At 39.7% G+C, this 14600-nt stretch overlaps 2 protein-coding genes across 3 annotated transcripts in view; one reads left to right on the top strand and one right to left on the bottom strand.

Annotated features, from left to right (window-relative positions):
* Positions 1-337: 337 nt before the first annotated feature.
* On the bottom strand, positions 338-2674 carry B3GALT9 (beta-1,3-galactosyltransferase 9). Its single transcript, XM_045881869.1, has 2 exons — positions 2669-2674; positions 338-1441 (listed from the first exon to the last, which is right to left on the bottom strand). The coding sequence occupies exons 1-2, from the start codon at positions 2672-2674 to the stop codon at positions 338-340; spliced, it is 1110 nt and encodes a 369-aa protein (XP_045737825.1).
* Positions 2675-5174: 2500 nt separating this feature from the next.
* The window catches only part of FBXW2 (F-box and WD repeat domain containing 2), a 32000-nt gene continuing 22574 nt past the window's right edge, over positions 5175-14600 (top strand). For both annotated transcript variants that reach the window (XM_045883026.3, XM_045883027.3), the window contains exons 1-3: positions 5175-5316; positions 5419-5527; positions 9890-10399. In XM_045883026.3, the coding sequence (XP_045738982.1) occupies positions 9910-10399 (490 nt within the window). In that variant the 5' untranslated portion in view covers positions 5175-5316; positions 5419-5527; positions 9890-9909. The remainder of the gene's footprint in view (positions 5317-5418; positions 5528-9889; positions 10400-14600) is intronic.

Here is a 14600-nt window from a genome sequence, read left to right as displayed (position 1 = left end):
GACTACACGTTGAGTGCAGAGCCCCACGTGGGGCTTGATCTCATGACCATGAGGTCATGACCTGAGCCAAAAACAAGAATCAGATGTTTAACTGACTGTGCCACCCAGGAGCCCCAAAAGGTTTTATTTTGTAAAGAGTCACGCTCCATCAACTTAAATATCATAAAATGAAATCTCAATATGATGTAGTACATCACAGCACTAATAACATTTTGCAACTTGCTAAGAGAAACTACATAAACATAAGGAAGGAGGGATGCCTTCTATAACAAGGTATGAGTTAATTTAAAAATAAGACATTTATAAGAAAAAGCAAAAAAGAAAACCAAAAACCCTCCTAATCACCAAAATACATGCCATTGTTTTTCATGGTACTCAAGTGAAAACGTTTAAAGCTGTCAAGGTATGTCAGAAGTTTGCAGGAAATGAGCCCGTAGTAAGTCTCAAACAGGGTACATTCTTTCCCACTGCTAATTTCCTTCCATGCCAGGGGCATTTCAGCATCTGTAGTTTCTGAGGACGTAAAAATGAACTTATAGCAACATCTGTTGTATCTGATGTGCTTTTTCCCAGAAAACCTTGAACTGTGGATGGGAATAAGGCCAATGGCCTTGGCACAAATCCCTACAAACACATCAGCAGGAACCATAATGGGTACTTCTTTGAAAACCACATACATCATCCGAGCCACATCTTGGGACATAATAAAGGCCTCACTGCTGCAGTAATCTGGGTAATACTTTTCTTGGTACTCGCTAAAAGGAACAAATTCTTGATTATTAGGGTCTCTGTTGGGTGTATCCTGATGGATAACTCTTCCTAAATAGATATCCTCAAAGTGTTCTTTCAGATTGAGAAGATAGTCTACCAAGCTTGGTAGATTGACAAACATCTCTTCATCAACCTTGAGAATGAATAGGGCATTAGGGCAGAAAGTCACAGCCCATTGCATCATTGTGATGATCTTCAGGGTTTGGTTCTCAGAGCTGTCCAAGAAGATTCCTTCAATTATATCATTATTCTTATGGGACTCTTTGTCTATCTCTTGCTGGGTAGTTACCAAAACAGGCATTCCCAAAGCAAACAGTGTGAGAATGTGGTGCCCTTGGACGCTGGTCACGTTACCCCAGGTTTTCCTGATGAGGTCCCGCCTTGTTCCATTTCCTGGGCTACTGAAGATAAGAGAAAGTAAAAATATATTCTTCCCTTTACACACCTCCGACTGGCTCAGGATATAATATTTGGAAAGATTACTTCTTAGGGGTTCCACGTTCAATTTTCTTGCCTTATCCTTTATTTCAAGAACTTTCATATCTACATAAGGCAAAGCATGCAGAAAGTATTCTTCCATAAAATCAGCCCCAAAAAGCAAGGCATGAAATAGGATAACATTAAATAGAATGAAACACCACTGGTGAGTCCGGAGTCTGCAGAATGTCACCTAAATAAGAAGAAAACACATGTTCATTCAAATTTCAACTCTATTCTTGTTTTTGCCCCCACTGAATGGTATAAGTACTTCTTACAGCACTTAGAAGTACACTATTTTAGGGGTTTTTAATTTATTTTTGTTATATGTCTCTCCCACTATATCATGGCCCCTTGGACAGGTGGTTTCATGCCTCTCTCTTCTCCAGTGCTGCAGAGTTTAGTGTTTGGTATGAAGTAGGAACTGAATAAAATGTTAGTTGGTTGTTTTCTTCCTCGTTTGGATGAAAGCCTACTTACTATATGCAAGGCACTGTGTTAGACACTGGAGAAGCAAAGAGGAATCAGACATAGACACATGGATACAAAGTAGCAAGTGGCATTATTGTGCTAAAAACGTATAGGAAAATATATGATGTTCTTTCTGGAAGTGAAGCATTTGGATCAGTTTCTTCTCTAATTATAAAGGTCAAGGGCTAATTTTCCATGAAATAGTTGCTTTTGTTGGCCAGTGAACAATGGCTATTATCAAACATTTACATCCTTCTAGTATGACTTTCCAATTTAATCTAATACTGAATTCTGACATTGTCTGTTTTGGCAATGTCCCCTAATCCATCTGACACATCTATCAATATGGACAAGTTCCCTCTATCTGCATGGCACCCCTTTGGAGATCTAGGATGGACCTGTGCCAAGTTTACTCCACATCATCAAAGAAGATGGAAACTTTCCATCTGGAAGGGTAAATACAGTATTGTAACATAACAGAGAAAGGGAACATTAAAGGAATTAAATTTCTACTGGAGCTTCGATTGACAAAGCTTCTCGTAATAACAGTAACCTCTTATCCAGCACTTGCAGCATGCCAGGCACTGTGCTAAGCACTTTACATGCCTTAATTCATTTAGCCCTGGTAATATCCTTTTCAGGTTATCTTCAAAATTAAGGTAAGCATCCAAGTTTCAAAACCTGTCAAAGATCACTCAATGGGTAAGTACAAAGGGTAGGGCCATGATTTGAATTCAAGTCTGTGAAATTCCAAAGCTCACTCTTAACCGCTGAGAATCCTGACTCTCATCTTTTCCTTCTCTACGTCTACTGAATTGGAAAAGAACAACAAAACAAAATGAACCCCTGCAATTATAATCTGAACTCCTTTCCATTTTCTCAATGCTGATGATTTGCACAGAGAAGATTTTAATAGATATCAAATGCTTCAAAGATTTAAGGAGCTTACCTGCATGTTATCTGTGAGCAATTTCAGGGCTTTGGAAATTATTGAGTCCAGATGCCAAATGATGCCCAAATGTAGTTCAGCATCATTCCAGTCTAACAGCAATTGAAGTAAAGTACTTTGTGTCTGAGACTTTAAGGATAAAGTTTCTTCCTAATCAACCTGAGCTTTTGTCCCAGAATACCTGCTGGCTCCATAGGAAAGCAAGTACAGATTATGTTACAGCTAGGGTGAATCCAGAACAAAGAACAGAGAACACAAACCTATTCAAATGCTCCCAACCTTGTGTACCTCTTGAAACTGATCCCTTGCCTTTATGCTGAATTCCTGGTGAAGTAAGTGTGGGAGTTGAAAGAGCAGTTCACCTACATCACCCCTCCACACATCATCACACAAGGAGAAATGTCGAACAGTCTGTTTTGGAGTGCTCTCAAGAAACTAAACAATTGGAATAGTTCCTGCTCCCTGGTCTATGCACATGCAAGACATATACTAAACATCAAGGAATACTTGTCATCCCTAATGGGTGCATTTTTTTCTCCCAAAAGAAACATCATATGGTGAGGTTTGGTTTATGTTTGCCATTTTCCTAGGGCATGAATGTGCAGGAATTATTCCAAACACTGTTTCTACCAGCAAGTTGAAGAAAAGAAACAACACTCAGCATATTTTCATGTTCTTGTCATATAAGCAGTTGTATTGAGCATTCTGTTTTCAGGCAGGGCTATATTTCATCTTTGTCTTTTCACATGTTGATCTTCCTGCCTGCTACTCACAGCATTTTTTCTGGTAATTGTTTAGCCAGGAAAATCTCATTACATTCAAAGTTGGCTATGTTTTCTCAACCACTGTCATGTAATCTTGGAAATTTTTACAAAGTGGGAAAATCTAACCTAAAAAAATGCAAGTGAAAGGAAATTTTTAATACATTCTAAGTTTAGCAATTAAATAGGTCTTGTATTTAATTGAATACAAATCCTATTTTGCAATTTTCATTTCTCAGCTATAAATTTTGTTCCCAGATCTCCTCTTGGCTTCAACTTAGACAGTTTGGTTTCTTTGTCCATGGGAAAGTCAAACAACATTATCTCCAGGCAGCTCTATCTGGGATTTTCACTTTGATTCATCAAACTCCTACCTCACTGGGATTGAGACACATAGGGGTGCTTGGTTTTCTTAATTATCTTGTCATTGCCTTCCCTTTCATAGAGGTTATCTGATCTGCATACCCCTGTCTTCCTAAATTTTCTTATAATGTTGTCATCAGTCACTCTTTGGCTACAGAGGCTTCCTTTTGCTCTCCCAGACCTGACTTTCAAGACATCATACCTGACTTCTACCTCACGTAGTCAAATTTTTATTTCCCATGTTTCAAGTACACTAGATGAACCCAGGATGCTTGGACCTTTGGCCATTCTCCACCACTAACTGGATATGCGACTGTCTTATGGTCTATACAATGTGCTATCTCTTGGACCAGTCTGTTCAACAGGGTAGCCATTAGCCACGTGTGGCTATTTAAATTTAAATTAATTAAAATTGTATTTCCTCAGTCATATTAGGCATTTTCAAGTGTTCAATAGTCTCAAGAGGCTAGTGGCTGCCCTATTAGACGATGCAAATAGAGAATATCCTTGCTGAAAAATCCTATCGGATGGTGCTGGTGTAAGATACGAGTGCGTGTATGCGGTTTATGAGCCTTCACAGAGCGACAAGGAGAATTTATGCTCTGAAGGGGGCCTGGGTTGAAATCCCATGATAGCCAGTTACTAAGACTTTAGGCAAGATGCCTTTTGACCTCGATTTCCCTATCTCTAAAAACAGAGCTAATAATAGTAACTACCGTATAGGGCTGCTGTGGGAATTGAGCGCGGTGACATAAAGTGATCAGCATAGTGCCTGGCACATAGGAAGCACAGTTTTAGTTCTTTGACACTTAAAGATTTATGCTTCATCTTTCAGTCCTTGGAAGGATCACAGGAGGAAGGTACTATGACTACTATGCAATAGAGGGAAATAAATCCAGAGAGGTTAAATAAGTAGGGCATGGGCATGTTCAGAGCTGGGATTCGAATCTAGATCACCTGACTGTTCTTTCGCTCACCCATCCCCTCACTTGCTTAATTTTCTCCTTAGCCCTTGCTAAGACTTGCACCATACCTTGTTTAGTTATTTATCTGTCTCCCTCCCCGCTAGGACGTAAATCCCAGGCGGTCGGGTATTTTTGTGCTTTTGGCTCATTAACCCTATCTCCCAGAACAGTTTTTGGGAAATAATAGGTGGCTCGATGGGTTGTTTGACTGTGGACACGTCTTTGAAATTTCCCTCCCTCTCCTCCGTAAGGAGAGGATAAGAAAAAGTGCCACACAGTGCAAGGTCAGATCGGACGAGAGACATTTCCGATACACAGCACGGAAAGAAGTTTAGGACGAGGCTCCACAGGTCTAAGTTGTAGTGCGCATGCTCGCCCCTCTCCGCGCCCCTCTCCGCGCTCTTCCCCGCCCGCCCGCTTCCCTCCGGAGGCCGGGGCCGGAAGTGCACCCGCGTCCGCTGGGCGCCGCGGGCGGAGGGACGCGCGGAGATGACGCAGGCAGCACCGGAAGCCGCTCCCCTGTGAGGTTGCAGACCCCGAGCGGCGGCCGCTGGTCCAGGTCTGTATTTGAGGCGGGGCCGGGCCGAGGAGGGGGCTCTCAGGCGCCCGCGCCTCTGCTGACCAGCCGCGCCTCGGGCCGTTTGTGTTTCTTTCCCTGCAGGCGCCATGGCTGCGGAGCGGACCCGGCCGCTGCGAGGCTCTGGCGGCCCGAGCGCGCCTAGTCGGTGTGAGCCCGGCGCGAGGTCCCGGGCCCCGGGGCGCTCGCTCAGGTCAGTGCTGCGCGGAACACGACTCTGGAAGCAGGGGCCCTGGGAGCGACGAACGGGTTGAAGGGATCTGGAGTTAATAAGGGATCTGGGAAAATTGAGTCTCGGAGTTACTGCCTCTTAGTTCCTCAGTTTCCTTAGCTGTGAAATGAGTTAACAGTGATGTCCCAGGGCTGCCGTGACTTTGAAAGATGATGAAGTGTGGCGAGGTGGTTTAAGAAGTACAAAGCGCTGTATTAATGTGAGGGACTGCGCCATAGTTGTGGGTATGCGATGGAAACAGGTGTGCATGTGGGGTGCCGCTTGCAATACAGATAACAATATTAATGCTAAATAATAATGGTACCTGGCGTTTCTTGGAGGCTTACAGTGTGTCGGGTACTGTGCTAAACGCTTTACGTGCATTATCCGACTTAATCCTCACAAAAACCCTTGTAGGGAATGCTGTGCGTGGTTGCATTTTTCAAGTGAAGAGATTGGACTTGGGATGGGTGAAGTGATTTCCCCAGGGTCACTCAGCAACAAGTGGAGTTGCAGAGCTTGTATTTAGCACTATTTGTATTCTTTCCGAGCTGTTTTTATTTATCTTAAAACTAAAGGCGGTTTTAAAGTAAACAGTATATTCACATGGTTTTAAATTCAAGAAAGGGCTCCTCGCGCCTATTCCTTAGCTGTCTAGTTTTCTCTGGAGGCAACCAGTATTACCAGCTTCTTGAATAGTCAAAAGATACCAGGCACGTGTATGTTTATAAATACACGTTTTCAAAACCTCTGTACCATAACTGCTGATAATGTTTCATAAGGAAGCAGGGAAGATGAAGCCTCCTCTCCAACAACAAATGTCTTGCTTTCATTCTTAACTAGGCCAGGTCCTGGTGGAGAAAAGGAAAACACATATGCGATGTTTTATCCAGAAGGCTGTCTCTAATGAAACCTAGGGGTATAGGTTTTGTTTTGTTTTGGGAGGGTGGGGGCTGGGAAAGATGTTAAGCAGCTGCTTCCTATGGGACCCTGGGAAAGTCACTCTACTTTTTAGGCCATAAATTTCTTCATTTATTAGTTAAGGGCAGGAGTACTGATACTTTCCATGAAGTTCTGATAATCAGATGAAGTAGTGTCTATGAATAGTACGTGAGTCTTTTAAACCAATACAAATATGAGGGTTGCCTAAGGGAATATATGGAGTTAATGGCAGAACTAGAGACCAAACCCAGACCTCCCATCTTCCAGTTTAGGAGTCTTCATCACACCACCCATTTCGGAGCCTTGTGATTGTTAATATTGAGGGCAGAAGGGCAGGTTTAATGTTTAATCTGAATTGGGGGAAAAAGGGCAAGACAGAATGAAGTGTGGGTAGAGACAAAAATGCACCTAGTGGGAAATTCTAGCCTCAAGTCAATACCTGCCCTTAATTATAAAATTAAATCCCAGTAAGCTTGAGCCCTTGAGTTTTTCCTCCATATATTTTGAGCCATTTTAAGGGAAACTTTATGATAAGGATCATAGGGTAGTAAGGGATGTTAGTGGTCCTATCTGTTCCAGCCTTATGGCTACTATAAGCTTTCCTGGCAGGTATTCATAGTGATAAAACTAACAAAAATACCATGTGAGTTAGCTTTAGACTGTGTGAAGGATGTCCTTGCCCTATTTCTGATTTTCATAACTCTCAAAGTGAGTAATAGCTTCCATTTTACAGATGACCGAACTGAAGTTTAGAAATTGGTCAAAGTTGCCCATGATCCCATAGGAAGTAGCTGAATCAGTACAAGATTTGACTGACTCCAGAGCATTTTCATTTACCTCATTCTGCCTCTGTTTCTAACTGTCCTTGACTTTCCCAGCAGTGGGAACCTCACACTGTTCTGGAGACAGCCCTTAAATTATTGGAAAGCTCCTGTTGAATTGAAATCCTGCTTCCTGAAGTTGTCCCATTTGGACCTTGTGCTGCCAGTACATGATATTCCTAGAGGCTCTCTAAAAGGGTTCGTTTTAGACCTGTGACCTTAAGAAAGTTCCCTCCAAGTCAGTTGATTTTTTTTAGAAAAGTAAAAACTGGTGTTTTTTTAATAGTGCCGAGTTGGGGAAAAAATTATTAGAGGTTAAGAGAATATCTGAATCTCAGAAATGGCTGAGTTTTTTAAAGGTGCTCATTGGAAAGTTTGTCCCATAATCTTGTGTGGTGTCATGAGTACATTAATTTGGCATTCTGTAGGATGTCTCTTAGTTGTTGTCAATGGTGGCAACCTGATAACGTTTTCATGGGTATTATAAATTTGCCTTGTAGTCATTTAATAATTCAGCTTCTTATAAGCGGAAATAAGCATTTCTGTGATGGATGTGTGGATACTTGTGTGTGTGTAGGTGTGAGAGAGGAAGTCTTCCACACTTTTTCACTGTAAAAAGTGATTCCTGGGTAGATGTTTTGGTGTATGTTTTTAATTGGCCAGTATTAATTAATTAGCTGTTGTGACACTTTGTGAATGTCCACAGAAAACGGTTGTTTTGTCTTGCTGTGAGTGGTTTTTTTATAGTAAAAAATTTCCAGAAATGTTAAAATGTTGTTTGGATTCAGAAGGAGGAGGCTTGTTAGCTTGTTTTGTTGATAAAACTTTTGGTGAACTATTTTTTGGTTGCCAAGTAAATCCTTAAACTAATAAATCCTACCTAGCCCAAACCCGGAGGATTCCAAAATATTATTTTAAAGTTCATTCACTGTTCCCAAAACCAAACTGTGAGATAGGAGATGATATGATTGGAAGGTTTGGTTGCTTTTACTCTTTTGTGTCCGATAACATTCTTGCCAAATTTGGTATTGGGAAATTAATGGAAATGATTTTTACTGACCTCCATGAACAAAGTTGAAAGATGAGATCTGGCTTTTGATGTAGACCTGACCTAGAAGACATATATGGGAAGGAATTTATTTTCCTCTTCCACATTAATTTGGATATAAATTTTTAAAATTAGTATGACAGTCTGGTGGGAGAATAAGTGATCAGGTTAGAAGGAAAGATGGTTTTCTTTTTAAATTATGGAAATGTTTAAACATATGATAATAAAGAGAATAAAAAACCCTCCATGTACCAATCACCAGCACTAACATGTATCAACATATAGCCAACCTTGGGAAAGATGTTTTTACTGATTTGCTTCATTTTTTGTTTTCTTTTCATTAGTTTAGACCCTTTTGTTAAAAGTGGGTTGACACTTTGACACAGTATGTAATGCTGTATACTTGTAAGGTTTTTTTTTGTTCCAGTTAGTCCTGGAGCAATTTGTCGTTCTCCTAAAGGAGAAGGTGCTGTAATCAGGTAGTTACAGTGCCTCCAGATTTTATGACCAGCCTATGATGCTCCTGGTTGTAGCTGTTGTCAGGGTGAGACAGCTTGATGTGGTTAGAAGAGTACTGATGGTGAGAGCACTGACCTCCAGGCTGTTCTGATGCCATTTTAATGGCTCTGTTGACTACAGGCAAATCACTTACCTTATCTGACTTTTAACTTCCTCCTCTGCAAAGTGGACATGATGCTACCTGGTTTTTTGGTGTTTTGGAAGCATCAGGATCACTCATTTGACTTATTTGTGCAGGCTTCCTTGACCCTCATTGCTCTGTGTGGCACATGGTTAGGAGTTGTCACCAGCTCATAACGAGGCTTATAAAAACTGTGTGAGGCCACGTAAGGCCTATGGTAATTCATGTTCTAACAGGTAGTGCCATAAAGGAAGTAGAAGAACCAGAATACCTGAGCCACATAACTTATTACATATGCTTATTTTTCTTCCCTAAACCCTTTTTGGCTGAACATCTGTTGAAAAGCCAGTAGTCAGATTTGTGATTTTGGTAACAGGTCAGGCTGTGCCTAGCATGATAACTAATATATCCAGTTACTGCTCAGGAGACTTGCCTTCTGGTTGTCACATGCTGGTGCTTATTTTTGTGATTTTAGTACCCAAATAGAGTGTATATTAAGGAAGTAGTGTTATGATGGTTTTGATGGGGGTGGGTGGGGAGAAGTATATTATGTAGAATAAACTATTTTATAATGAATGAATACTTTGTAAATCTTTTACTGTGAAGATGCATGTAGCATTTGCTAGACTTCAAAAGGAGCAAGTCACATACACCTACATGAGTCTCACTGACTTGTGTTTCAGAGATCATGATTTATTAAAAGTATGTTTTCTCAAATGTATTTTCCTCTGTGTGCATGGAAGATTTTCAAATGCAGTATATTAACTGTAAAGTTGTAGTAACTCTGCATAAAGTTGTAATGCCAAGTTTTTTACACTAATTTTCATTTGTTAGCAGTCTTGCTTGAACAGTCTTTTTGAGCAGAACTAATACAATATTTTGATGTGCCACAGGTAAATTTTTCCATAACCTTATGGAGAGAAAGGACTTTGAGACATGGCTTGATAACATTTCTGTTACATTTCTTTCTCTGACGGACTTGCAGAAAAATGAAACTCTGGATCACCTGATTAGTCTGAGTGGGGCAGTCCAGCTCAGGCATCTCTCCAATAACCTGGAGACTCTCCTCAAGCGGGACTTCCTCAAACTCCTTCCCCTGGAGCTCAGTTTTTATTTGTTAAAATGGCTCGATCCTCAGACTTTACTCACATGCTGCCTCGTCTCTAAACAGTGGAATAAGGTGATAAGTGCCTGTACAGAGGTGTGGCAGACTGCATGTAAAAATTTGGGCTGGCAGATAGATGATTCTGTTCAGGACGCTTTGCACTGGAAGAAGGTTTATTTGAAGGCTATTTTGAGAATGAAGCAACTGGAGGACCATGAAGCCTTTGAGACCTCATCATTAATTGGACACAGTGCCAGAGTGTATGCACTTTACTATAAAGATGGACTTCTCTGTACAGGTAAGAGATCCTGGAACGGTTTTGTTATTGTTTTGCATTTCATAGGGTATAATCTTAGAAACAGAACAAATGACTCCTTAGGCTTGAGGATGGCAAGTATTAATTATATGAGATATCTGTAGTTGCATTCCCCCTTCCCCCATCCCTAAGTGGTTTTACCTGCATTTATTCTCTTTCCTTCTAGGAAACAAATCATTTTTATAAAATTGTATGAGAAGAAAGCTTCAGACATTCTTTTAAATGTGATGTGAATCAGGAAGCTGTAACTATTTTTTTCAGTGCTTTTTCCTTCCATGTACGGTTCTCCGTGTTGGTTAAAATTTTTTTTTTCTGTCAGCAATGTTTTTTGAGAAAAATCAGTGAAAAAGTTGGTGTCTAGACCTAGTGAGTAGTTAGATCATCTTGGAAGAATTACTTAACCTCTCTGTGTTTGTTTCCTTGTCTGTATAATATGGGAAGGGAGGTATTTGTCTTGTGCTGTAAATTCCTGTAGTTCTAAGAAGAATTAGAATCTGAGTTTGGGCATGGAAACAAAGTTAGATATTTTAACCCTAAGCAATTAAGTAACTGTATAACAAATAAAATAATCATTAAAATTTGTAATTATGTATATCTTCTAATTATAATGAGCATATGTTTCTATGCATAATTATAATCAGTGCACATGTTTTAGGCAATACATTTTGATAGGCATTGTAAGTAATTCTTAGGCAATGTCTAGAATGGTTCCAGGCAGTTCTTATCAATGATCCCAATGCCTATTCACTTTCACTGTATATAATATTTAGGGATACTTGGTGTTCTTTCTTCATTCAAGATAATTCCTTCCTTCTTTTTTTTTTTAAATATTTATTTATGAGAGAGAGAGAGGGAGCAGAAGCGGGAGGGGTACAGGAAGAGGGAGAGAGAATCTCAAGCAGACTCCACACTGAGCGTGGAGCCCCACACACGGAGCTCGATCTCACAGCCCTGAGATCACAACCAAAGCCGAAAACCAAGAGTCAGATGCTTAACCAACTGTGCCATCCAGGCACCCCCCCCCCCCCCAAGATAACTTCTAAATAGTGGCCTTTTTTAAATTGCATATACTATTCCTTTGTGTAAATATGTCATCATTATTTGGCCAATTCAATATTAATGCATATTCAGATTGTTTCTGTTTTTATGAATATTTTTGTTTGCATTTTTTTCCCTTGAATTATTTACTTGGGGCAGAAGCCTCAAAGTAGAATCACAGATCCAGAAATATGAATGATTTTAAAGCTCCTTTTACTGTCCTTCCCAGAGAGATTGAATTGGTGCCATGGCCACAGCAAAGTTTTAAATAACCTGCTTCTCTCTGAGCGTTCCACCAGAATCAATTTTAATATTTTTGAGATGGATGATTTCTCAAGGATATACATTTTCTCATGTGGTGATATATTCTCTGAAATGCTAGATACTTGCCAGTTTTATAAAATAAACATTAAATTTAAGGCATTTCGTGGTTTCATTTGTTTGTCATCCTGAAGTTACTCCATGCTCATGTTATTCCCTGTCCTATAAGCCAGGTTATTGGAAAAGCATCATCCGTTCTTTTATATTTTGATGTACTTTCCCATTTGGGGTGATGGCTTTTCTTTGTCCTTTTTGCCTTATGATCAATGGCAGGTAGTTTTTAAAGATTAAGATGCAGTATTACCTTTGAGATTTGTGCTCATTTGTACTTAGGTAAATAGTGGCAGTTGACTCATTTTCAGAACCACATCGAGCTTTAAAAAAAAAAATTCTCATCAAACTTTACTTTTGAAATGCGGTAAAACTTCAGTTACTTGAAGCAGAAGTGAATGGGACACATTCACTGAAATTCTTTAACTACCTGGAAAGTTAATACCTACAATAACTGTGAACCCAACCCTGCATTTTAAGGTTATTTTCTAGGTGGGTCTATATTTTGTATTTTTTACTCTGATTAAATTAATCAGGTTTGCATATTGAAAATTATGCTCTATTGAAAATAATCCAAAGCATTAGTTTAATTTTTCTAATAGCATCCCTGGGACCGTAACCAGTGAGAGAAGTATTTGTTATACCAATATACATGTGTTTGTTTCATGCTATTACTGAAGAGCTTGTGTTTTCTCTGTGGTTGAATTGGGAAATTCTGAATTTGGCAGTAAGTTTACAGTGACATCTTTAGATTAGCCCCTTGAACAAGCAATAAAATAGTATTGCCAAAAAGATTGATGGCTCATGCTAAAAATTAACGTAGTATAGTTAGTTAGATAGTTATCCTTCTGCTTAGTTCTGAAATGTTAAGAAAGGAACCTGTTGTGCTTTGTGCCATCCAGTAGGTATTTATAAAATGAGCTCTATGTGAAAGACAATGTGAGGGCATACATGGATGAATTAGGGCAGTTCTTTGCTCAGAGAAAGTACACACTGGGATTAGAAGGTAACCTGATTAAGTAAAAGTCTCCGTGTAGACTGTGCTAATCAGAGAGCACTTGCCCTTCTAGGGAGGGTGTAGTGAATTATTGTCATGTGGGATCTAAGCTTAGAGTGATCGGATCTGATAGTAAGAGAATTCCCAAATCTAGATTTCTGTGCAATATTCTGATTTTTTTTTTTTAGTGTACTGATTTTTAAGTATTATTCACATTTTTAAAATATTATGGTTGGGTCATAGTGAGTCTGCAAGCTGCCATATTGTGACCTTGGCTTATAGTTGGTTGAATAAGAAAAATAATAGCTATAAAAGAGGTGTGATCAGGTGATATAGTTGAATTATATGAGGAAAACAAATCATACAGTTGTTCAGAGGAAGGATCGATTTCCTCCATTTGCAAAAATTGAGCAGTATTTATGTTGAATCTTAGAGAATGGGTGGATATTAGAGAGATGAGAATAAGCACTTTCCAGTAGTAAGGTCAGCATTAGCAAAGGTGTGGAAAGGAAAGCATGGAGCATATAGGAGGAAAATAAAGAAAATTCATTTTAGCTGAACTCAGGATATAAGTAGGGACTCTATGAGATTCTTAGAATATAAGCTGAAGAATTGGCTTGAGGTGTATTAGAAAAACCTTAAATATTGGGAACATGAGTTTGGACAATTTTCTGTGAGTAGTAAGAAAAAAAATATGAAAGATTTCTGAGCTGAAAAAGGGCCAGTATCAGAGCTGTCTTCCAAGTAGACCAGTGTTTCTTACTTCTGTCAGACCCAGGTCTTCTTATAACATATTTTATAATATTCTCTTACCTTGAAGTAAAATTCATAGAAATAACTTATCTGCACATACACATATTTCAGAAAATTAATGTAATACCTAAACTTTGATCCAGAGCAGAAATTAAAAAGACAGTAATTTTAAGTAGTACACATTAAACGTGTTGTGCTCAAGCACATTTGTGCTAGAAGACAGAAGTGTAATCAAATTTGCACCTATGTATGTACTGTTGTTATGAACATGACAGCTCTAAATGCAGAATGTTGTATTTGTACCATCAGTGATGTGACCTCAAGTGGTGAAAAGCTCTTAATAAAGTCCCCAACAAAGCAAAGTACGTTTTTCCTCAGTCTACCTGGTACACTCAAAAAATTTAGAATAAACTCCATGCTTTGTAAAACAGGTCCAAGGCTCAGACAACTAAGGATAAGCTTTTCACTTAGGAATATCAGGCAGCGGAGCGCCTGGGTGGCTGAGTCGTTAAGCATCTGCCTTCAGCTCAGGTCATGATCCCAGGGTCCTGGGATCGAGCCCCGCGATGGGCTCTCTGTTCGGCGGGAAGCCTGCTTCTCCCTCTCCCACTCCCCCTGCTTGTGCTCCCTCTCTCGCTGTCTCTCTCTCTGTCAAATAAATAAAATCTTTAAAAACAAACAAAAAAAGGACTATCGGGCAGAATCTTCACAAGGTCGTGCAAAATACGAGACAATTTTTTTTGTGTACTGTCCCAAACATTCCAGGATGTCTAGCATTTCCAGCCTTTGCTCGATAGAGGCCAGTAATGCCCCTCACCCCCTGCCCCAAAATCATTGTGACAATTGAAATCACCCCTACACATTCCTAATGTTACCTTAGGAGATGATACTACTTCTGTTGAGACCCTCTGACATAGACAAATGTAGAGTTTCTAAATTAAAGTATTAGGGTGTTGCAGTTTAGGTAAGAGTAGATAGATGTAGATTTAGGACAGTAAGGGTAGAGATTTTTTAAAGGAGCAG

Source organism: Mirounga angustirostris, unplaced genomic scaffold (genome assembly GCF_029215605.1).
Source record: "Mirounga angustirostris isolate CCGP_5_RB_7025 unplaced genomic scaffold, mMirAng1.0.hap1 SCAF_15, whole genome shotgun sequence".
Classification (NCBI taxonomy): domain Eukaryota; kingdom Metazoa; phylum Chordata; class Mammalia; order Carnivora; family Phocidae; genus Mirounga; species Mirounga angustirostris.
Note: the sequence above shows the minus strand (reverse complement) of the source record. Positions and strands in the feature narration are given on the sequence as shown.